The sequence below is a fragment of the Melospiza melodia genome, chromosome Z, assembly GCF_035770615.1.
Source record: "Melospiza melodia melodia isolate bMelMel2 chromosome Z, bMelMel2.pri, whole genome shotgun sequence".
Classification (NCBI taxonomy): domain Eukaryota; kingdom Metazoa; phylum Chordata; class Aves; order Passeriformes; family Passerellidae; genus Melospiza; species Melospiza melodia.
The window spans coordinates 24,287,222-24,312,349 of record NC_086226.1 but is presented as its reverse complement, the minus strand read 5'-3'; the positions used below and the strand labels follow the sequence as shown (position 1 = coordinate 24,312,349).

Genomic DNA, 25,128 nt, shown 5'->3' with positions numbered 1-25,128 from the left:
CTTCTCAATTTCTAAGCTTTTTTCAAACCTCTTAACTATTTAGTGAGAAATTCAGAAATCAGTTTAATTTTCTATTTTACAATATTGCAGGAGCCATTAAATAAGTTAGATGGTTATTTAAAGGTATTGCTTGTATTAGATAATTGACTTTTTTAAAAATCAGCTTGATTAAATCAGTTAATCGGCTTATTGCTGTACTTGTTTAACGTCTGGTGTGCTTCAAATTGATTGTTACTGTTGTCTGCTGCCTAAGAAGGCAGCCTGGATTGTATTGTCACTACACTTTTCAACTGTGTGATGAGCAAGGGGTCAATGTGGGGCTGCCCAGATGCAGACATGGCCACAAGCATCTGGGGCTGGGGCGTCCCCTCCTTCCTGGAATGTCTGGGAGGTGCAGGGGGTGAAGGGGAGAGCAGATCTCCTGGTGTTGAAGCCGGGGGGTCACAGTCAGCTCAGTTACCCAGTGCCAGACCGTGAGCCGCGCGCGGCTGTGGCAGATCTGTGCCGGGCTGCCGGGCAGGGAGGCTGCTAGGGACCTGAGCCACCAGGGGCCATGTTCTTCTGCAGTGGAGAAGGTAGTAAGGCAGTGCTTAAAACCCATGAGCTACCAAGGGGCTAAAAGCTAGGGAAAAGACACTTGTCCTGCCTTCAAGTTTATCTAATGTGTCTGAGACCTGACAGGTTGGTGTAGTGTCTGCTGAGTGCCTCTGAGGCTAATGTAGAGCTGACAAAACTGTGCTAATGAGTATCTAGCTTTATGAACCCAGTGAATATATTGAAGTAAAATATCCATGGTACGTTACACAGACTTTTCTATTACCCATAGCATTTGCTTGCCTCTTACCCTAGGTAATTCAGGGATGACAGTAGTCACCCAATTCTATTGACCATACTACCCATGACTATGTATAAAGACTACATTCCTGACTGAGAATGAATTGTTCACAGGCTGTGAATTGTTCAAAATGATACAATTTCTTACCATTTTCATTTTGAGTGATGACTTGTCTGACTTGTCTGAGTTTCCAAATAGCTGTGGAGAATCTAGATAACTGGAATTTTAAAAGCTGAGGATATTCAGGTGGATATGCTGCTTTTTCTGGAGTGTTTTGTACCAACAAACTATCTCTTTTTATAAGTAGTTGGACTTGGCTGATAAAGATTACATGGGCAAGAAGGTCCCAGTTTTTCATTTTATGTGATCAGAGTTAATTGTAGGGAGAATATGATTCAATGTGACTTCAATTACTGTTTTCCCCAGCAAATAGTGTATTAAAAATGCAAGGGAATGTTATATCAAGGGTAGATGTTCTCTTGTATTTTTCCTTTGCTGAATTATATCGTACTCAGTCACCTTTTCAAAAAATCAGTTATGCTGATATGCTTTCTGTGTGTCAGGCTGCAGCTGAACCTCATTATTCATACAACGCATCTATGTGGTGTTACCAAATCTATTTGTGCTGTATCCATTTTGCACTTAGGGATAGTTTGCATACTCTTATGAGCAAAAATAGTCAGCTTGCAGTAGTAGACAGCATGGCAAAAAATGGATGGAGTCCACAGCTTCTTTGTTGGGGGGGCCTTCTTTGATCCAGTTTCCGGTTTTTCCTTGTCTCATCAATATGTACAAAGCAAGTGCTAAGTCAAAAAGCACTTTTGCTTTCTTTATAAATCTGAGTTCCTTATAAATCACTCCTTTTGCTTTGTAACAGGCAAAAAGTTAAGTGAGGGTAGGGAAAGGTCCCTGTCTTGACCGATTGTCAGAAAATGGCCACGCCAAGCTGTAATTGCTTATTGGATGTAATTCTGTTACGCTGACTTGGCAAGCCAGTCATGCCAGACCTCGGACTCTATTGTATTCCTTGTGGTGCTGAGGTGCAGTTTATAGCGTGAATGAAGGAACAGTATGTTGTCACAAGTCTAGTAAATATGGAGAAGAAGAAATCTAGAATATCTTGCTGGTGTATTACATGTGTTTAGGAATTGGGGAATGCATGCTCTGTGGTAATTTCGCATTCTTAATGTCCAGCTCTGTTTCCTAAATGGTCCCTGGAACATTTTATCCACAAATTGAAACTAAGATGGCAACTTAAAAGATCAGGATATGAAATCACTCAGAAAAGGACATCAGAATTTGCTTGCCACACAGGTGCACTCATTGGCCTTTGGCAGATGATGGTATAAATGTATCCACTGAGGGCAAATACCAGTATATTCCTGCACTGACAGTTGTTACCCACCTCTGATGCATTTATTCTCTGGCACGGACTTCGCTGTCCCTTCTTTTTTGTTTTTCCCTTCACAATCTGATGAAACTTACTCTCTGAAACTTAGTTTGATTTTATTTCTAATTCCCAAATGTGTGAAATGCACTGGGAATTAAATTACAAAACTGATGTTACCTCATGTACTGCAAACTAGCTCCCTGAGGCATTTCATCACTGTGCACACTTGAGACTTTACAGGGTGGCAGTAGGTCTGTAAAGTGCCTAAACAAAACATTATGCTGTTATTAAAAACAAAATAAAGTTATAGTAATAAAATAGTTTAAAGGGGGACTAAAGTCTTCCAGCCAGGTTTCTAGTGAGAGCTGCCAGGTGCTGCGTATGCCTGGTGACATGCATTTGGCAAGCATGTCCTTAAAAGCTGATACAGCGAGCAGGGAGGCAGCAAGGATTCCCCGTCATTCATCCTGCCCACCAAGCAGTGCCATTCTGCCAGCTGGATCCCAGACACTGGGCTAAAGCCACAGTCGGGAATATGGAGGGAATGGAAGAGAGACATGGAAGAGAGGGCTGCTGCCCCCTGGAGTGGTCCCTAGCTGTGAGGCAGGAAGGCAGCTGGGGTAGAGGTAAGCCCCAGGAATCACTTCTGGTGTGAAACACTGTGTGGAGAAAGAGGAGGGGGAGGATGCTTTGGACTCCTTTTGACCTCTGAACCCTTGCCTAGCTGAAACTGATCTCTGTGACAGCAAGTTCTAGTCCTTTGTTTACATAATCTTATGCTCCATCTTCTCATTTCTCCTTTTATGTATTGTGTTCACACACTAATATGCATCCCAAACACTAGTTTGTTGTTTCTCATATTCTCACTCATTCTCCATTTGAATGAGGGGACTACTGCCTCTTGTGAAAGGAGCTGACTTGTATAATGTTTGCTCCTGAAATGTCTGTTTAGTCTTTATTGAGAGGCAGAAAATCAAATTGCTTCACAGAGTTCTATTTTTCAGCTGGTTTTGTTTGCATGAAAATCATAATTAAAACTTAGATTCAGGTGAACTAAAGATATCCATAAATTCGTGTTCAGTTCATTGAATAGTTTTAGGGACAACAATTGGAGAAGATGAAACAGTTATTTCAGCATATAAAAAGGAAATCTAAATTTTAGAAAATATTAATTAAAATAATTAAATGCCTCTCATGTTCAAAACCAAAAGTTAGCTGCACAGCAATAGTGCTTACACATTTATTCATCCTACAGACTACAGCTAACTCTTCCCAGCTGATGCCTGTGGTGACTGCTTCAGCAAGGAAATGGTCTTATGTGAGAGCCTCTGTCTTCTGACTGTATGAAGAGATTTGGGTGAAGTTCAGGTGGCAGAAACTACTCCTGATGTTGGCAAGACTCCTGTCTGTGCAGCTGTTCAAACTGCATTGCAGAAAACAAAACTGAATGTTGAAAATGTAGAAATAGATAAATCTGAAAGTTGGCTGTACTGCTCCTCTCATCTTCCTAATTGGATATTTATGTGTCCTCATAGTGTTCAAATGGCTCAGTCATCCCACAGCAGTTATATACTGCTGTTTTTACCAGAGAAAATCCAAGGCAGGACTGCATACAGGAAGTTTGTTATGTAGCTAACGCTGGACCGTATTTGTTCAGGTCTTTCTCTACCACTTGGGGCTTTGCCTTCCCTCCTGGAGGCTGTCTACCTGCCTTTTTGTTGTCAGTCATATCAGGCAAGGAAGGTGGATAGTCAATGCGTATTAATGCATTCTTCTTTTACAGTAACTCAAAATGCCTTGATGAGCTTCTTTATGACAGCATTGTGCAGAAATTAGGGCTTTTTTAGGAGAAAGCAGAGAGCCCATGTGGTAGCAATGCCACCATTGTACTGTGACAGTTGGTGCTCATCACCTGATGGGTCTAACTCCGAATAATACCTAGTCAGGTACTAAGTGGCTGTGGTGTGCAATCCTCTGGGTATTCAAGGTCCTGCTGACAGTCTGTAGGTGTGATGAAAGGCTTCTTTTCACTTTTCCAGTTGGTAAGTTAGATGGGTGAAGCCTTTAAAGTTGTCTGCTGTTGCTTACCTCTCCTGCTGTGTTTAAGTCAAAAGAGCCCTGCTCTGGAGAATGTTATCTGGATGGAAAATAACAGCCTTGATTTGTCACAGCTTTAGCCCAAAACAGACAAGAGTGTAGAGCTATTGTCTCTATCCTAAGATTAGGAACGTTGTATCTTACAGCTCTTCACTGTAAATAGTGAAGAACGCAGCACAGTTATTCTACTGTCAAGGAATATGTTTGATGTTGATCTGCAAAATCCATCAGACAGGCTGTAAACAAAAATGTGAGAGTTTTGTAGATACTGGATGTAACCCAGCCAGCTCAATCCAAATCACCTCTGCTGAACATTTATTGGTGATGTAAATCTTAGCCTTACTGACAAGGGGGATTTAGAGTGCAAAACCCCAAGTTGTTTCCTGAAGCTGTAATAAGTCAGTGAGTAAGGAAACTCTTCTGCATTGACCCTTGTATGAGACTACTTATGGGTCATCAGTGGTTTGGTTAAGCTCATAGGAACATTTGTTTACACTGAGACTTTTACTATTTGTACCAAGAGGATGTTTAAATTTTCTGCAGTCTTAATGGGTACTGAAAGGTCTGGGATGTGTCTTTCAGCTGAAACAGACATTGAGTACTACAAACCTTGAAAGCAGTGCAGCTTCATGCTCTACTTGTTCAGGCAAACCTTGCCTGGCCATATTGCAGTTCTGAGAGCAGCTTGCTCTTCTGCCGTTTGTGGTGTTGCTGTGCACTCCTAATTCTGCACACTGCTTTTGGGAGCAGGAGAAAGCCTTTAGCCCAGAAACCAATTTTTGGAGTTGAGGAGAGGGTTACAAACAGTTTTGCGTAACTAGTACCTCTCTGGAGACTGGGATCGAGGTGGTAAACAGAGGAGCGCAGTCTGGCTCCCAAGGCTAGCTCACATTCTGACAGTGACCAGGTTTTGTAGGAGCACAGGCAATGCCCTTGACTTCTGCTATCAGTCATATCAATGTAAGCCAGCAGGCATCAACAGGGTTAATAAGTGAAAAAAGTAATGCAATCAAAACTTTATTCAATTATCTATTAGTTCTAATTACAGTATTGTTGAGTGGTTTACTGTATTTCATATCAGAAGACTGCTTGGAGTAATATATATATAAATATATATTTGTTTACCCCAAGGTAAGGTGTAGGAGGTGCATGTATGTATATATGCATTAAAAATGGACTGAAAATCCTGCTAGCAAAACAAAATCATGCAGGTGGAACTTAGACACTGAAGAGTCAAGACCAGAGGTTCTGCTTCAGTAAGTCAGGGTTGTCATATATTATGGGAGCTGGAATGCCAGTGTTAATTGGACCAAAATGATGGTTTTACAGTTCATTAGAAGTCCTGATGAAATGAGTAGCTCACACTGAGCCATCTGAGAAAGTTTTTGTTTCTAGAATACTTTGAGTCCCAACTACAATGTTGAGGAAAGATAGCTGGAGGGAGTTTGGATTGGGAAAAAATACCCTTTTTTCTCTTTTGGTGCTTGCACAGAATTTTGAGAGCTGGGGAGAGTTGCCATTTCAAGAAAATTTCTATTTGGCAAAGGCATATGGTCTCCTGACACATCCAGGATCTATAAACTGTGCCTGCAGTAAACTCTTTCACACATTTACTCATTCCTTCTTTGGTTAAATGATTTCCGGCCACACTCTTGACAGCTGCAAATGTGAGGGTTCTGCACATCTCCCCCTGGACCAGACCCGCGAGCCATGTGAGCAGGTCTGGGCAGAGATACACACAGCTAGATGATTCTTGTTTATCCTGACTAGAAGAATGTGAAAAATGTGCTGGCTTTCAAGGGTCAGAGGCTAAAATATGGATGTGTTTATTGCATATTTTGGTTGTCCTTTTAATAGACAGTTTGATACATTCTTTCAGTGAACGTTCCAGAAGACAGCTCAAAATGGGAAGAGGAGAAATCACTCCTGTCAGGATTCCCATACATGTAATTACCTTCCGGTGTCAAATGTACTTAGTGACTATTGATTTTAATTTTTTTTGCTGTTCAGACATTTAGGACTTATTGTCAATGAGGTATTTCATTTTATTAGTGTGGACATTCTTAAAAGGAGGACATGAAAGATCAGTTGTTTCAGATTTTGCTTTCCCTTATGAAATGGCCAGTATCACATTGTAGATAATTGTTTTGCAGACATGCTTTTGATCCACTTTTTCAGTCAGCTCTGTGGAGGGATGCCTAGATCTTCTTGCATAACTGAAACACTGAAAGCTGCTTTTAAGGCTTTCCTTCTGCGTGTGTTATAGCTAGATCATTATGAAAAGCTGTTTTGAGATCCTTTGTTCTTTTGCTTTTAAGCTCTTTTTGTGTGATATGCTTAACTGTTTTAGAGTTTATTAAATCAGCTAATGTACCAGGGTGCAAAAATAGTGGCAAAATGTGCATCTGTATTGAGAATATAATTGTCAATACATATTACTTTGCATTCAAATGAATACTCGCATTTTTTTACAGCAGCAACTAATGGAAGGGTAAGATTATTGTAGTCAGAAAGCAAAAGTCCCATAATACAGAAGAGAGCAGTATTGAGAAAATATAGTACAAAATCTATTTTTAATATATCTGGCTTTAAATTTTCCTGATGATTGGGAATGTAAATCATGTACTGAAAAAAATTATAGAGATGATGTAGTTAAAGAAAGGAAAGTAGGTGTTTTATTATGGATGGACATATTTAGATAGAATCACTCAAAACAACAGTAAAAAAGAATTCAAAATATTTTTTGTGTCATATAAGCCAACTCTTAATAATTTAATTAAGCCTTAAATATCCTTTTGATGGTCCAGGACTGCTGAAGTGATACAGCTCTTCTTTTTCAGTCATTAAGTGTGACTGCTTCTCCATATCCAAGAAAAACGGGAGGTCAGCATTTTTTTAGCCTGTATGAATGCAGTCTCAACATGACAGGGGGAGAATGTTCAAGCTAATTACAACAGGAATTATTGGTTTTGTTCATATAGGAAACTCTTTAATATTTGGAAGAGTGGTTTAATGATGTGATCTGGCTTTCATTCTGCAGTGCACCACCATCAGACAGGAAAAAAAAACCTCAGTTGGCATTTTTGCCTAAGGGCTGCTGAGAGCTGATTTTTCTTCTAATCAGAACCATCACAATCAAGGCAGACAATTAGCTAGGTTAAGTCTCTGCTGATTTCTCCTGTGGCCCCAAGCATCAGATGGCCTTGAGCACTCTTGAATCCTATCAACAAGTATTTGAGTAATACCTGTTTTGCTCCACCTGTTGTCATTAAGACCCTCTTTTCTTCTATTGAAGTGCTAGGTTGTGTTCATGCTTATTTATATTACTCTGATTCGGGAAGACAAGAACTCTTGTTCAAAAGAGAAAGCTTATCAGCCTAGGCAATAAATATGATTTTAGTTCCTAGTGTGTACCATGAAATTGTAGACATTATTTTGGTATAACCATGCATGTGTTGTGAATGTGTACCTAATTCTGTATTTCCATTTAAACAGTCAGCTATGTAATCACAGCATCAGCTGTTCTGCTTAGTTGGAGTTTGTCTGTCCAAGTGGTCTACTTGATATCTACATTATTACTAATAATGTAAATTTCTTAATATTTCTGTAGCATAAAAAATAGTATGGAGTAAAAAAAAAGTTTGAGTTTTTTTTATTTCAGAAGACATATTCTTTCCATTATTAATGAATATAAGCATTCATTATTGAACAGTCTGAGAGATTTGCACCATATTTAATCTATTTTTAAAAGTAAATTAGTCTTGTCAAGATGATTTTTTCTATACTTGTTGATGGAAGGCCTCCGATTACTAAGTGGCTGTTTTGTAGCTAAGTGAAATCGCTAAGACTTCAATTTAATAAAATTTTGGAAACAGTGGCGGTTTTTTCACTGTTAGCAGAATGAAGACCCTTGAGTTTTACATTTTGAAGAATTTAAATAACTATGTAAATCAGATTTTTAAAAAAATATCTAATTTTAAGACTATGGAATTGAGAAAACAATGTTTAGCCAATCAACTCAAACATATTAAGAAGTCATCTCTGCTGTGCTGCACCGGAAAATGATCTCTGTGTTTCAGGTTGAGAAGTTTAAAATAATTGATTTTAAAAGGAAGAACAGGTTTCAATTAGCCTTTTCACAAATTTACCCATTTGTAGTGCATTAACAAGAGAGGATATTCTGTACCCCATGTGTTACCAGCACCCTCATTTGAACAGACTGTGCTTCTTCACAGCACAAGCATACACAGCTGATACTAACCAATGGAGCCAGTGGTGTTTTTAGTCCTTTGCTGTCTGAGTATTTAATCAAGGGCATCATCTCAGCGTATAAAAGCGAGAAAATTACATGGCTGAAGTGAATTAAGCTTTAATGTTTAAACACACAGGAATTATGTGCTGCCACCTATATTCAGATTAGTGCTAAAGATCAATGATAGTGTATTGATAAAGTCTCAGGTCATTTGTTATCTTGCTTAGTGTAGAGATAGTGCTGGTAATGTCATGACCTTCTAATGGGCCAAAGAACCATATTTAAAATGTTAATCCCAGTAAGAATTTTTTTTTGTGCTATAAAAGGTGCCCACTCATTAAAGTAAAAGCTTTTTAACCCTTTCCCTCTGTAGATTAAGAGTCAAGTATTGACCACTAAGTTATCTGTAGCTCAGTTTCCTGGAGATAGAGTAATTAATGGAAAGGCATAAGAGGAATTACTGTAATAATATTGGTAATAAATAATTCTCAGTATGAAGTTCTTCATTATCATGTTTCATATCACAAAATGCTGTGTTCACACATTCTTCTTTGGCTGGGGTAGTTTTCCTCTGGCATCAGCACAATAATGAACAATCTTACATTTAGTCCATGCAGATACACTGCTTAGTTGAGTGCCTTCTGGACAGTTAGGCCTCATTTCAGGAAAGTATTTAACCGTTTACCTAAGTCCTTTGGCTTTGTGTGTGCTTAATTCTAAAGCATCAGCTTAATTGCTCTCTTGAACAGTGCAGCTTATTACAATAGAGGGCCTTAATAGTCACGTCTGTAACCTTTTAGGAACTTAGTAGTTACTGTGTCAGGATGTATTTTTTGCATCAGTCATGGCCACGATTTAAATGAGGAATAAATTTTAATGTGTTGTTACTCAGACCATTCTGTAACCTAACAAAAGACCTCTTAGCATATATTTAACGCCATTCAAATGCCAGAGTTAAAAAATGCCAAGATGTGAATAAGGGGGAAAATGCAGTAAAAAGCTCAGATTGCTTGATAATTAGAAGAACTCATTTATAAACAAAGGCAAAATGACTCAAATGAAATGGCAAAAAAAAACCAGCTAAACAACTTGTTTCAACAACTCATCAAAACCAGTATAGTAGTTTACTAAAAGGCAGTAATTTTTTTTGTTGGCTTATTTATTTTTGCAGTTCAAGGAACAGTTAACCTTATTTAAAAGGATTTCAAAGGTTCAGGCTGCTTTGTTTCTTTGATAGAAAAGCTAATGCAGAGAGATGCGTTGTTATACTTAAGCTAGAGTCTTAATAAATTAAAACTTCTCTAGCCTGTATTTAAAATAGTGATTTTTATTTAATTTGACATCTTTAATGTACAAAGCATTATGATTTTTTCCCCCACTTAACCTATGAAGAGAAAAGTTTGGAAACAAAAGTAAATGACCGCCATCTGCAGCATGTTGTTTGCAAGTTTGCTGAAGTCCAAAGATTTCAATTGCGTTTTGCTCCTGGGAGCATGGAAGACATGATTTAGAAGATTTTTTTGAGGGAAGGAATTGGGGTTCTCTACATATGGTTCTTGCCATGTGGTGAAGAAAGCAGGTGGAAACCAAGTAAACCAAGTTGGGTTATGTTTGCTTCACAGTAAACATTCTTGTAATACATCTTTGGGCATAGATAACCTCTCTTAAATAGAGCACTCTTAAAGAGAAAGTTTGAACAAAAGAGGAATTCTTTCCTAAAGAAATGGATTATGAGGTGCGCATCCTTAAAAGCACAGGACAAGTTGGACAATGTGAAAGTCTAAGATGTCTTTGAAATGTGGCACATGATTTTTCAGTTGCTATTTTATAGTGAGTCAGAATGTACAAGAAGAAAGGACAAATCTTGAGGTCTGAATTCAGTTTCAGTCAATCTTTAGCTACTTTGCACTTTACTTACTATATTGCAGACAGTAGAAAATTACTTCATTGTCTAGGAGTTTTTTTAATATGGAAGACTCCCTGGAGACCTGCTGAGATGCATTGAACAGAGGTTTTAACATATTCTTTTACATAAGCTGTTTATTTTGATTAAAATAGTGATCTGGATGGTTTGGGGTAACAGAAAATAAGATTCGTATTTTCTCTAATGATTAAATTTCTCTTCAAAAAGGAATCTTATCTTTGAGGAGTTCAGGAGGAAAACTCTTGCCTCTGACTGTTGCAGGTTGCAAAGGTGAAAATGTTCAAATGTTGAGCATTTGAGTAATGATTACCAATTGCTCTTCAACAGTGCACTATCACAGATTATAGTTTACTTTTTTACTCTAGAGTTATGGTATGATTTGAATGTCTGGTGGAAATTGTCTCAGGCCAAGAAATGCACAAGAGCAGACATTTTTCTGTTTGGCAGCCAAGCTGTACCACTCAAGTATTCACTGACTGTAGTTTACTGATGTTCAAGATATTCAGACCAACTGATGAAAAAATTCCATCATTCTTGTTAAGCAAGAAGAGCCCAAACCTCTGACTATGCAAAAGATTACTATTGTGAGACTATGCTAAGGACATACGACTTATTTATATTTTATATTTTCTGTTGGCCAGTGTTGGGAGAACTTTGTTGGTCTAGATGTGAGGTTCTTTGGCCCAGCATGACTGCTCTCTAGCTTTTCCCATTGATGTGCTCTAACTGCAATTTTGCCCACACAAGTGGTCTAAATTCTATTCTATTATGTCTTTGTGCCCCAAGTATCAGATTGCACTATGAACAGTTGATTCTTCAGTTTTTTTTCTTTAATGCTGAACCAGTATTTTAGAGTAAGAATGAAAGGAAGAAATAGTTTGTGTGCACAGTAATTAATTTTTAACATATAATGAAGAAGTAAAGGCTTCCCAGTAGACAGGAATGGGTTTTGCCATACCTGTGCATTCCTCTCTTCACACCTGCCTCCTGGTGCCTTTATAACAAACAGGATGAAGAAGCGGTGTGCAGGAAAAGAAAATATAATTTTTCTGTGATACTCTGCTTTTCATCCTAATCCTGTCTGTGATTTGAAAAATAGTTACAATGTTTCAGGCAGACAAGATCATAATTCAGTTGTGAATGAGGTGATTTCACTACAGGTTGAAGATTGGAATTAATTTGATTAATTTTAAGTTTTGAGAAATATGCAACAGGAAAATTAAGAAAATAGCGTCAGTTTTACCTCTCTGAAATGTATCTGAGACTAGTGAATTGTTTTTTCTTCTGTGTCAGTAACTTACACACATAAAAAAGTAAATGAGCGGTTTTTTGTAAATTTTATCAATTCAGTCTTTACTTATACATATTGAAATACTGTTTCTTTTACTCTTGAAGGAATGAGAATCCCAAAACTCTATAATAGGAACCGTGGGAGCTTCATAATTTGAAAAGGGATGGGAGGAATAATATAGTCTGTGTTGAATTCCATGGTTTGTCTGTCTTATTTAGTTAAAAAAAAATTGTTGCACATTAGATCATAATCTTTGCAATCTCTTGAGTGTTTTTAAAGACCAGGTGGCATTGTACAGTACAAAGCTTTTCAGATCATATTTGTAAGCAGAGAAACTGATTTAGATCAGGACCTATCTTGTCCATATGATGTACAAAGATAAGTATCTCTGGGTGAAAAATTTTTTTAAGTCTTTTTATTCAGAGACAGTATGTAGCAAGAGTAAGCCTGATGGAGAATTCTGTAGTCCTTGTACTGTCTTTAGAAGAAATTATAAGAAGGAAAAGAAAAAGTTCTACCGTTAATAATAGTTGTGCTACTTGGTGATCCTGCAGTCTTTCATTTGCATCTCCAGTTCTTCCTTTGCTAGTTTGCTCAGTATTAGAGAGAGACTAATATGGAAGGGTAAAAGGAACAAGGTTAAATTACTATATTTCTCTATAGAACTTCCTCTAAAATGTTGTTTCCATGTCAGGAAAGAATATACTTTCCCTATGGGTCTCTTAAATAGACGCAAGACAATTATACAGCAAAAAAACCTTCATTGATTGGACCCCACTTTCTGGATAGCAAATTGCTTGCTAATAATTTTATGTATTCATTAGCTATTCTAACTTGGGTTTTATGTCAATAAATTCAAATTACTTTTGTTAATGTGTTTGATTGGATAGTTTATTCATGTTAATAGCAAGCTGTGGTTTCATACTAAAATATCATATGTTCTGGGTTTGTTTGTGGAGATCTGTGATGTTTCAGGGGATTTTTTCTCCTCTTTATATTTTGCTCATGCTATTTTATATTATGTCTGGATTCATTCACTTTAGCTGAAGGGTGGGAATGATGACCAGAGCTTGTTAAAATATACACAGTTTATTAAATATAAAAATACTCTGGAATATTTCAGGGGTTAGTTTCATTTTACACTCTTGCATATTGGGAAACTAAATAGTAGATTTTATACGTTGCAAATTATTAGGGTGTCTGAGTCACCAAAATCTAATTTGATCACAAAATATTTTAAAATTAATTTTGTTTACAGATTGCAAGATTAATAATAAACAGCTATAACTTAATGTCAGAGAAAAGCATGTACAACTCTCTGTAGTACAGCAAATGTGGGTATGTGCAATAGACAAGCAGTTTTATCAAAATGTATGTTTCTTCTCAAATGATACCTATATATATTGACTGGCAGAAATTGCTGCAGTTTTTTCCCCTGGCAGTATGAAAGAGATGGAGATTTCAGTTTATAAAAGTTAACCAAGACTCTGCTTTTTATATATTAGTGAGAAGGACAATTCATGAAGCTGACTTGCAGTACTTGCAGTCCTTGTGGAAGCTGACTGCCGTTTATCTCAATTATTCAGTGTGCAGGTCAACATGCTTGTTGGGCAAACGTTCTTTTCTTTCATTTTGTGAGTGTGAGAAGCAAGACCTTTCTGCAGATAGGGCACTGTTCTCCATATCCATTAACAGATGTCAGCACATGCCTCAGGCAGGGTTAGCAAATACCACTCACAGAATCACATTCCATCAAGGCTGATAGACTCTGTCTTCTGGGTTAGACACATGGCCAACACATGTTGCTAGAGTCCAGTTCAGACACTTTGGTAGTATTCTTATCTGTGGGGGTTTTCTTTTCTTTTTTTCCCCTTTTTAAAAAAAAATTTAAACTCTAAAAATGTTGTTTTCTCCCAAATGTGACCGATAGTAGAGTATGTGTCAGCACCGCAGAGCACAGATAAACCTTGTTTGCTTTTTTAAGAAAGGTATGTAAACAAATGAATCAGCAAACCACGATGTTTCTGGTATAGGCAAGGAGTGGCTGAGATAGGTTTTGTATTTTCAAGCAAAATCGTGGAATAAAAGATGAAGCTGACATCTTGTATGTTGTTAGTGCTTAAAGCAGACAAATGTAGAGTCATGTGTGCAGGATATTGATGACCACATTTAAAAATACGTGAGCAGTAATTACCAGATCTCCTCATTCTACCTCAGATAAAGTGGGATAAATGTTGCTGGTGAACTCCAGAGTAGTACTAATGCAAACACAAGTAATGAGCTTGTGTCCATAAACCCATTTAACAAAGAGACTGGCTTTAAGCCAGGTATTTTGGATTGGATAAAATGTGGTTAGAGGCTCCAAACAAAAATCTTGGGCTGCTTTTAATATCTTGTTGGGTGTGGTACCTTGCAGCCAATGTTACTAGGCTTCAGCACTGAAATCTGTCCTGTACATCTGAGTGATGCCTTTGACAGAACAGTAGCTCTTTTACCTTTGCCTCTCTTCTCTCTTCATCCATCTTTGCAAGTTAAATGCCCACAGCAATGGAAAATAAATAGTCAGGTAGAGACCGTACACAGGGGGTTTAAAGCTATCAGAGGAGGGACAGCTGGGAAACGAGAGCTTGACCTCATTGAGAGCAGTGCTGTGACATGTTGCACCCCATTATAACCCTTATCACGAACAACATGACTGCTGTTGCCCCCCAGAGTTGCAATGAGTTCTTCACAAGTTGCAGCAAAAGAGAAATTCATAGAGACCAGGTGAAAGTCATGTGTGCCAGCATTGATGGAATTTTACAAAAGCAGAGTCTGAGAAAACAGTTTTAATAAACTGCATGAAGAATGTCCAGCTCTTCGTTTAGGAGATGCAGAATGATGTGAAGTGGGTGAGACTGCTGCAGTACTTGAGAATCTCTGGAGTACTCAGATTTGCAGATGGGAAATAAATGTTGATTTGTTAATTCTCTTCCTCATACCTTCTCATGGAAGAGCAATTAGTTTCTATTTTTTTTTTTTAATGTCTGCATTATCATTGAACATATATCTTTCTACAGTGCTAAGTATAAAAAGTCAATACAGGACCCAACTCTACAAACATAGTTATGAGCATAAGGGGCAATTATTAATTATAAGTGGAATAAACATGTTTCTGTAGAATTTATTTCTTAAAGAGCCTGTAAATCATGAAAATAAATAAAATATGTGTCTCTTCTTTAAACTAATTACATTATGATGCAAGTGAAATTTCCGTTAATCAGTAGAACCAGAAAAAAGATATTTCAGGTCTGTCAGGTTAATGAAACTAACACAAGATATATAATTCAAAGAACTTTTATATTTTAAATAGAACATTTCCCTTTCTCAGTAAAATGTACTCCTTTCCTCCAGTGTTTTGCATTCTTTTTTTGCCATAATTCTAATAGAAGACTCTTGGATGTAGGCTTTCTTCGTTTTGCAAACAACGAAGAAAGCCTACATCCAGGCTTTCAGCCTGGCACTTTAGGAAGTTTTCAACAATCAGGCCTTATTAAAGAGAAAAAAAGAATAGTTTTGTTTTTTTTTTTTTAATCCCGATGTATAAAGACTTTTATCATACTGTTTTTGAGGAGGTTTCTTGGTTCTGGAAATAAAGAGAATTAAAAGTTCATAAGTGGTCACCTGCAGCATATCTGTAGACTTCAATAGTATGTGAGAAATGAAGTTCAGAAAGTGAACTTTGATCAGTTATTTTACCAGTGTTGTAAGCCTGGCTTATCCAGGAAGTTTCCAGATCAATTGCTGATGTAGAAGTAGGTGCTTTTGACATTTCAAAAGGTCTAGTTTTTTAATCAGCACAGAATAAAAATAATTTTCATGAATTTAGGGTTTTTTTTTTTATTTTTTTGGTTCTGAATATTCTGTGACTCTTCTGAGTTAGTGCTTAACAGGTTGTTTTGTTTAAAAACCTGAATGCTAGGTTAAACAGTTTTGTTTCATGTTTTTTCCCATTTTCTAGTCCCTATAGTAAATCAGTTGTTTTTCTCTATTAAATAGGCAGCATGAAGTACCAGGTACAGTGGTAGCTGATGAGAACCCTGTTCTTTAACAAAAAAAACCCCTAGCCTTACATCAGGAAGGCACAATGTCTCTCTTGTACTGGTGGCTGGTAAAGAAGGGGTAAAGGCAGGAGATTCTGCAGGGGGACAAGCCACATAAACCTGATACTTTTTCTCGTGAAGTTCATCTTAATGCAGCTCCTTTCTTTCTGATTTTTGCTTTTGAACACACCCAGGTAATGTGGAAAATCTCCCAGATGGGAGGAACATAGCAAGATTAAAAGGGGAAGGTTGATCTCCCGCAGATGCCTGTGAAGTGAAATGCAGGGAGATCACCTGCCTCTTTTAAGAAATGTGATAGATGCTCGCAGCCGGTTGTGAAACAGTGATCTGAAGTCTGATGAACCCTTTCAAGAGCGGGAGCCTGATTCTCCTCAGCTGTGTAATTATGATGGAAGGGAGCCAGACGAAGGCAGAGACCAGGGCGCAACCTTTTGAGAGGCTTGTTCCGGCAGAGTGGGTGGGAGAGAAGAAGGAAGGGTACAAATAATAAGTTTCTCTGCCTGATTGATAATGAACTAGTAATAAGTGGCCTTATTATAGCAATAAATTTCCCATGGAAGCCTGATGATTGCAGAGAAGCTTTAGCCGAGTGCATGTGACCACATCTTATTTTGATCAGCTGTAGCACAGCAAAGCTGTGTAATTATCATAATCTAACAATTAGCCTGGCATCCTTTCCCAGTATTTAATTACTCCAATAAATGCTAATTGAATAGAGGACTTAATGACAAGAGAATAAGTTTCTTTCTGCATTGTGTATTTAGCTTGCAGTCTTTTCTAGGAATAATTTTGAAAACTGTTTTATTGAACAGTAGCCTTGATTTTGTGTCCTACATAGTGTTTTTTCATGGTGTCTTGAACTTGTTTTAACTTGTGAAATGGTAACCTGAGGACTGAAAGGTCATGGACTGCTTCTTTATATTAGAGGGTTTTTTTGTTTGCTTGCTCAGGGTAGCAATATCCTGCTAGAGATCTAAAATGTCAATGGCTTGCTACTGTTAGCAAACATTTCTCTTAGCATCTGGAAAATGTTGAATTTTCTTTTGGTTTGAATAGACTAAAATTAAAATAGCTCTTTGATTGCTTCCTTGTTTGTGCATCAGAATCATTGTTGATGTCAGCAGAGCTATGGGAACAGAGTTTATGAAATGCTGTGACAAAAGCCAGTAAAAAGAGCAGAAATGCATTAAAGAAGTTATTTTTCCATAGCACAGAAATAGCATCTTTAAAATTATCTGCAGTAAAATGGTACATGTAATCCCACAACCCCTCAGATAATTAACAACCACAAGATTTCCCCCTTCACACTTAAAGCTGTTAAGCTGGTTGAAATGAGGGGGCTTGAAGAGTGTAAAAGAATAACAAGGCATAAATTATGCTGCTATGTTCCAGTCACAGCATGCGAGGAGAGCTTGGAATAGTCCTAATGCACTACACTTTCCATCTAAACACAGACAAAAGCTATGGGCAAGCTCAGTGCCATGGAATGGTGAATCAAGACATCCTGAGAGCAACTAAAATGTTGTCCTTTTAAATGATGTTAACATTTTCCAGCAAATGTTTGGGGTTTGGTATTGTGTGTACAAATAACTACCAATACTCATCTCTGTTAATAATCATTTAAGCAAATAGTTTCATAATCAGTTGACAAAAAATTTTCCCATTTTCTGTCCTGTATAATCTGTTTCTATATTTTTCCAGTTCACATTCTTCCTGTGCATAGAGTATTTGTAAGTGGTGTTTCTGTAGTCTAATAACATTAAACTTACTGGAGATTCAGCCTTCGTTTGGACACCCATAGAATCTTCTCACTTGGCTTGCTTTTTTCATGGTATTTTTACGAATGGCCTTCTCTCTGGAACCTCACTGTCTCCATTAAATTTAATTAAAAAGTGGCTTAGCCTCCATGAAAGTAAAAAAGGAGGAGTTGAGTGACTAGCATTTGTAGCAGTATGGGCGTGCTGCTCACAGAAATCTTTTTTCCTTAGCAAATGGAACAAGTAGTGTTTGGCTGTGCTGTTCTGAATAATTGTGGGTAACTGTAGTTTGTATTTACACCAAGAATAAATCAGTTGGGTGAATTTTGTTGATATTGTTTTACATTTCAGGTTATCATGTGAGAAAAAGGTGACAGGGGCAAGGCATTTGACAGTGGCAGTGTCCTCTGTATGTTGGTGTTAACAGGCTGTGTAGGCTCCAGGTGTCAGAATAGGGATCATTTGCATCTGATCATTTCCAATACCTGACTGAAGACCAGAATTTCATAAGTTATTGTCAGAGCAGTTATTTGGAGTATTTTCTGGTTCACAGTGAAGCCTTGCTTTATACATTTGACAGAACAGATTCCGAATAAAGAAAGGTTGACACAGTAAAAGGCAAATTTTCCACTACACTTATCTTGAAGTAGAGCATCTGGTGTGTCAATTTTACAGGAAGAGCAATAGAATATAACTAATAGGATTTGTAGTGGAAGTAACGAGCAGAGCTATTGGAATTTTTTATCTGTCTAAATGAACAATTAGTGTTATTTGTGCTGTTCTTAAACTGGATTTTTGTAGTGTTTATTCAAAGAAAGAAAGAAAGAGAGAAAGCAAACAAAATTGTTATTGTGTTTTAAATATCTCTTTCAATAAATTGTAGCTTTTCTCCAATGACCAGCAAAGACATTAAGTTCAAGATGAGTCAATTAGGCTTCAGAACTTAAAATTATGAAGAGAAGCATGCACAGACCATGTGCTTTCCCTTTGTTAATTGATAAACAGAATACAGGAGGCAGAATACTAATTATTTACAAAATGTTTTGCTAGTTTTATTTTTCTGTGGTTAACATAACCATGAAGTTTTCTCTCTGCATCCTGAGTACCTGGGTATTTCATGAGTGGCACTTTAGCACAGAAATATTCCTGTAACAGGCTTTGCTGGAAGCAGTGTTCAAGTTTTGTGTAGGAAGCTGATGTTTGTTGGTTATGGAAATATTTAGGTGTAGAAACTACTTCTCTTCAAAATGGCTTTTATAATGCTACTGCCTAATAGCTGGCTTTATAGTATGCAACTTCCAAGACACTGTTTGAATGTCACCTGACAAAAACCAAAGGTTAACTATGTTTGAGGAATAGCAGTGTTTTGCTGTGTGTAAGCTGGAGTGCATGGAGACAAATGACATTATTTGCAAAAAGGTGTGTCAATTCGGTCAGATTTTTGGAGAAGCCTTTTTGGTTGGTTTCTTCCACAACACCATGCTCTGTTATGCAAAATCTAGATACAGTGGGTTTCTTCCTATATTAAAGTTCCTGTAAACCACATGGTTCCAAAAGGCGTGGGAGGCTGGGTGAGGACCTGCCAGAACAGGATGAAGACATAACTGGGAAAAGAGAAAGTATAGCAGTAACATAATAGCAAGTTTTCTGTTTGGAATGGGACTGGAAAAAGGGACAGGACATCTGCTATTCCTGTCATATCTGCAAATGTCTGTTAATGGACTCCGTCTTCCCTTTAGGTGTTTCACTCCTCAATGTATGTAGATGGGTAAATGTTGATCAGTCCTTTATTTGAAATGGAACTTCTGTTTCACTGTAATATCTGGCATTACACTATTAATAAGAGGTTTTCAGCCTCTTGTGTGTAAATTTGAGTGTTTTCCACTCAAATGGGGTGTTAAATTCTTGGAAGTGTGTTTGTGAAGTGTTTTCTTTAATAGCTTTGAGGACTAAGCTGATGAATTTTTTTGTGAGTTACTCATGGCCATCCCTTCATTTTCTGTTCTGATTAGAAGACTTTACCATTCCTCTTTGTGGAGGTAAATACAACATGCTGCTTGTAGCTCGAGAAAGAGGAATGGTCTCAGTTCACTCTTACAGAAAAGTTAGAGATGTTGTAGTCTCTTTGGAAACATAGAATTAGTTCTACATCTCTTTACATGCTTGCTGAGTTTTTGATTACTGACTTCTTTAGGATATTGCAAGACAGGAAATAAATACCTGCTCTCTGATTCATAGTTGGTTAATAACCTGGAGTAAAGAGGCTTCACTCAGAGCTGCTTGATAAAATACTCTGGTATGTATTTTCCCTGGAGGAGGTTCACTCCCGTGCCAACAACATTGGATCGAGCCCAGTTTAGATTGCTTAAAATATTCGCAATCTCCTTCACTCTCTCCACTCGTGAATGTAAACACTACCTACTTATGGTGGATGACTGACTAAAGAAATTGTTGTGAGATCAGGGGAACGGGAGGAAAAGACACTGGGATGAAAAGGACTTGGTTGTGTGCTTCATCCTCAGATCTGCTTTGCAGGGAGCACTTCAAAGTCTGGGGTGTGCTGGAATGAATGGAGACCCTCAACTGTTTAAACTCCTAGGAAAAAAGAAAGAAGATGGAATCTACTAAAATACCAGTGATCAAAGAGGATGGTTACATTGTGGTTTTGTTTATTTTGCAAGAATACAGAGAGAAACTTTGCCAAAAGGGAAACAGATGAGGTTTGATTTTGCTTTTTTTGCATCATCTCACTGGTGCAGATTACAAGTTTGATTTCACTGCTAAATTGGAATTAAGGTGTGATCACACATTTATGTCACATTGTATGTCTCCTTGTTCTTATAATCCTCATTATCATGGGCTGTGTAGTTGGATTCTTCCCTTCAAATTCAGCTATTTACAGTACAGACACTGTCTGGGAAGTGTCTCTCCAGACTCTGCTTTTGGCTAAAGGAGAGAATTAGCTGCTTCTGGAAGTGTGATCCATCTCATTACAATGTACTAAAGACACTGGATGAATTGAACATAAGAACAACAGAAGTTCCTATTGCTCTCCATTGACTTTTAAAATAATGTGGAAAAGCAGTTCACGTAAGGTTTTTTGTGTTGTAAAAGTCTAATGGTAGAGAGGGTCAGTGTGATCTTGAATGTATTACATAAGTATAAATCTGGAAGCATATAGTTTGTGTTACAGAACTGCAGTTGGTCATTATGGTGAAGGCAGGCTGATAAAAGAGGTAACCTTGAGAAAATGAAATAGTTTATCACTTACATGGTAAAACAGACAAACAAGAATTCTGTCCGCACACAAACACACTTGTATATAAGTATGTATCAATTTTTACTTACTAAAACTGTAATTAAAAAATAGAGATATTCTTGCTTGAATGTGTCTTTTCTAGTTGTATCTTACACTCTTCTTCATTACCAGTAAGAAAAGCATACTGTTAACTGATTCAGAGAACAGATGTCAATTTGAGGACAATACATTTTTGCAAAAGTGTTAAGACATTATCTGTTCAGGTGACAGGTTTTGGAAGCACTGGGGTACAAAAATATGTATCTTGACCCACAGTTTTGCTAAATGTAAATTCTCTGGAAGAACTGTGGTTCTAAAAGGCTTTTCCATGTTATAGAGTAGAACTGTGATGCTGTGCACTGGCTGAAATTATACAGATCTATCATGCCTTGATGTGTATTCAGTTTTTCCCCTTTAAAAAGCTATTTTATTGAAGTTAAATTATTGTAGGGATATGAAAAGGTGTAGTTTGCTCTGAATTTATCCTTGGAGGGCCAGAAAATCATTGCTTTTTCTCTGAAATTAGATAGAAGGATCCAGATGGCAGATTTCAAGCCCATCAGGTGTTTAAAATATGCCCCTCAGCTAAAAAGAAGTATTATAGTTAAATCTATCATGGCCTTTTTATTGCTCTGTGGTACACTTGACAACTGCTGCCGTGAAAGAGAGAAGCTACAAGTAGCCCAGTCAGCCTGAAGTGGAGTAGGTCAGTGGTTGGTTTCTTTAGCTGCCCCAGGGGGTTTAATGAACGCACAGACCTGGTTTATGGAATCGTTAAATCTATCATGGTTTAAGCTCCCATGAAGGCAGGGACTTTGCCCCCATACTTCCTACATACATAGGAGGCATTAGAAAAGTAACATAAGTAAAACATGCAGGGGAGAAACAAGGAAATCCTCCCTGCCCCCAACAAACAAGAATCCCACATCTCTAAGGAGTCGTCAGTAATAATAACAGCAATAATAAAATGCATCTGGGCTGGTGCCTTGCGCTGCATTTCTCAGCTGGCACTCATTCAGATCTGTCACATTAGGCTGAGTGCTGATAATTTGTATCCCAGAATCCTTTTATCTGAACAGAGCAATATCTTCAATGTGTATTTTTGGCAAAGGGGAAGCACTGCTTTTCAAATCTCTTTAAAAACAATAGAGACTTTTCTTTGCATCTTGACAAGCTATTGCTTATTATGACAAAAAAGTAACCTATTTGTGTTCTTGCAGTAACTATAAGTACTTGCAGTCAAATCAGCTTTCAGCACAGGAGTGATTACTGAGTGATGCAGAGAAAAGGATATGTTTGGGTTATTTATTTGCATGCGTATGCAGATGTTTATATAGACACTGATTTGGGAAGGCTGGTACAGTTTTGGCTTTTTTGCTGCTTCATTTTTCTTTCTTCAATTAAAAAAAAACACCAGCCAAATAAGACAGACACTTTCTTTGTTTATTTTTCAGTAAACCCTAGAAAGATAGCCTATAACTGGGTGGGTAATGGCAACAGACTTATTTTGTAAGAGCAAAACCTTTATCCAAAAGGTTGTATGATCATATATAAGCATAATAAGTCTCTGATAGCTCTGGTGAATTGTAAGGGTCATTTTTGAGAGTGAATGTGCATGGCTGGGGTGAAATGAAGTGCCGTTAGTGATGCCCTTCCATATGAGAATGTCACCCTACAACAAGGTCATCGTGAGATAACTGTGCTTATGTTTGAACTCTTCCTGTGATTTCAGATTCCAGCGAGGCGACTACCACATCGATGTCTGCATCAACGACTACCTGGATGTGTTCTGCCCTCACTATGAAGACTCGGTGCCGGAAGATAAGACCGAACGCTATGTTCTGTACATGGTGAACTTTGATGGCTACAGCTCCTGTGATCACACTTCCAAAGGGTTCAAGAGGTGGGAGTGTAATCGGCCGCATTCCCCAAATGGACCATTGAAGTTCTCGGAAAAGTTCCAGCTCTTCACGCCCTTCTCACTGGGATTTGAGTTCAGGCCAGGCCGGGAGTATTTCTACATCTGTGAGTATGGAGAGGTTTGCCATTGATGCACAGCAGGTATAAGAAACACAGCTATTTTTTTACCTATACTCTGTGAAAATACAGAGGGTAAAATGGTATATAACAAAAATGCCTTATAGTGAACACAGGCTTAAACTATCCCCAGATACATTAGCTAGGAATCTAGCTAGTGAAAATGACATTAAATCATAGTGTCTTTTCCCTCATGAAATAGCATGGCAGCCTGTTCACTGAACTACAGCTGACTTTTAAAGCAAAATGCACCATTACATTTATTTCTGCATTCTGAGTTGGGGCAAGAAGGGGAGGATATAAATTATCCCCAAATATGCAGGAAAATAATTAATCCTTTGTATGTGGAATACCTCAATTTCCTTACTTACTTTGACGAAATACTGTTGTCTCTGTCATATTTATCACCCAAGGAAAGTGAGGTCTGTGTAATTCTTAAGTGATATTATGCTGCTGGTGTCAGTAGCCCAGTGGTATTTAAAACTGTAATTTCTCAGGCCAAATAATCCTAGTATTTAGCCAAGTGCCTTCTTTCTTCTACCTTCCTTTCCCCTACATCTTTTTCATGGGTGAGCTGTTTCTGTCAGCATGGCAATAGGAGTGCTCTGGGAGCAGGAGGCAAGCAGGTGAGGAGATCTGCATCAGGACTGCTCCAGGCACAAGATGCAGGAGACATCACATGGGTCTAAGGAAGTGAAAACACCTGTAGGTTAAAACCCAGTGGGTTAGGCAAACTGATTCCCTGACTCCACTGTGCAAGCCATATCATTTCAACTATCTCGTGTCTTTAATACTCCCAACAAAGATCTTATTTAATCAACTTATTTTTGTACCTGTAGCTTTCACTCCTAACAGGTTTTTACTGCTCCAGCTTTATTTTTTTTTCCTGTTTTAGTTTTAGACAACTGAGTTGAAAGCTTTACATAGACTGCAGATCCCAGTAAATATTGCTTTCATATGTGTAGCTGGTCTTTCTACTGTGGAACAGCCATTCCACCTCATTTCACCAGAGAAACTGAGTGTGTATGATCCCTGTTTTCAGCCTCATTTCTTCAACATTGAGATTTTTGTTTTCCCTTCCATAATCTACAGGGAAATAGCAGTCTTAGTGGATAGTTTCTTATTAATTTCTTTTTCTTCCAGCAAGTAAAAACCTCTAGTGAATAGTGCCTTTTCATCAGAAAAACTGTGCCTTGTTCTTGTGCTGAAACACAATAATAAAAATAATACTAAGAATAATATTTAAAATAATGTAATTTAAAACTGAGGTTTGAGATGAAAAATAGTATAAAGGTATCAGAGTTAAGTAGATAATGTTCAGTAATAAGCAAATCTTGTGTAGGCCCAGTCCTATTTGTGTCACTTCAGCAAGAGTACTGTGTAATTCAAAATTCTGATGTCAGGCTCCCTTGGAATTGTGCATTTTTTTTGGTGGAGTTTTGTTTTGTTTTGTTAGTTTTTTAAAATTCAGTTCCAGAGCATCATCAGTCAAATAAGCAGGAACAGTTAAGCTAAGGAATGCAGTCTGTAATCACAAGGTGCAATAAAGTGTAGCACTGGAATGGTGTCATTAGCTGCAAGCCTGAAAACTGCCCTAGTTTTCTAAATTTTTTAAAAATAAAAAAAGATAAATGTTTAATAAAGATGAAAACCAAAGATGAAAGCGAAGAAAAAAAAAAGGAAATCTCAGCTTGAGCTGTCTAATAGTGTCAATGTCAGAACATACAAAATTCATCGAACTCTCAAGCAAGATACTATAACTTAAACATACCCAGGTTGCTTATGCCTGGTTTTCCTCATTTGTGCTCAAATTCAATATCACTAAAAATCATATAACTTTCATTAAAAATCTATAAGCCCCCGTCAAGGACTCCCTCCAAAATAATTGTTCTGAAGAGCTTTAAAATTTGAAGAGCTTTATGATATTCAACTGCATTCATATGGAATTTTTTTAAATGAAAGGTAAAATAGCAAAAAATTAGCAATGAGATGAAAAATACTAGTTTAAGATAAGCTTAGCTGAAATTGAATTTTTGATTGTGTTTTAGCAACACAAAAACACTTTTCCTTCTTTTCTGTAGCTTAAGTATTTTTTTTTCCTTCACCCTTTGCTTTGCTGAGGGAATTAACAAGGGTATTCACAT

General features: G+C 37.5%; 1 protein-coding gene across 2 annotated transcripts in view; it reads left to right on the top strand.

Annotated features, from left to right (window-relative positions):
• The window catches only part of EFNA5 (ephrin A5), a 205,104-nt gene that overhangs the window by 143,363 nt on the left and 36,613 nt on the right, over window positions 1-25,128 (top strand). The window contains exons 1-2 of one of the 2 annotated variants that reach the window (XM_063181429.1): window positions 20,256-20,369; window positions 22,680-22,972. In XM_063181429.1, coding sequence (XP_063037499.1) covers window positions 20,365-20,369; window positions 22,680-22,972 — 298 coding nt within the window. In that variant the 5' untranslated portion in view covers window positions 20,256-20,364. Of the gene's footprint in view, window positions 1-20,255; window positions 20,370-22,679; window positions 22,973-25,128 lie in introns of those variants that run through there. The other variant, XM_063181428.1, reaches the window with a different exon arrangement.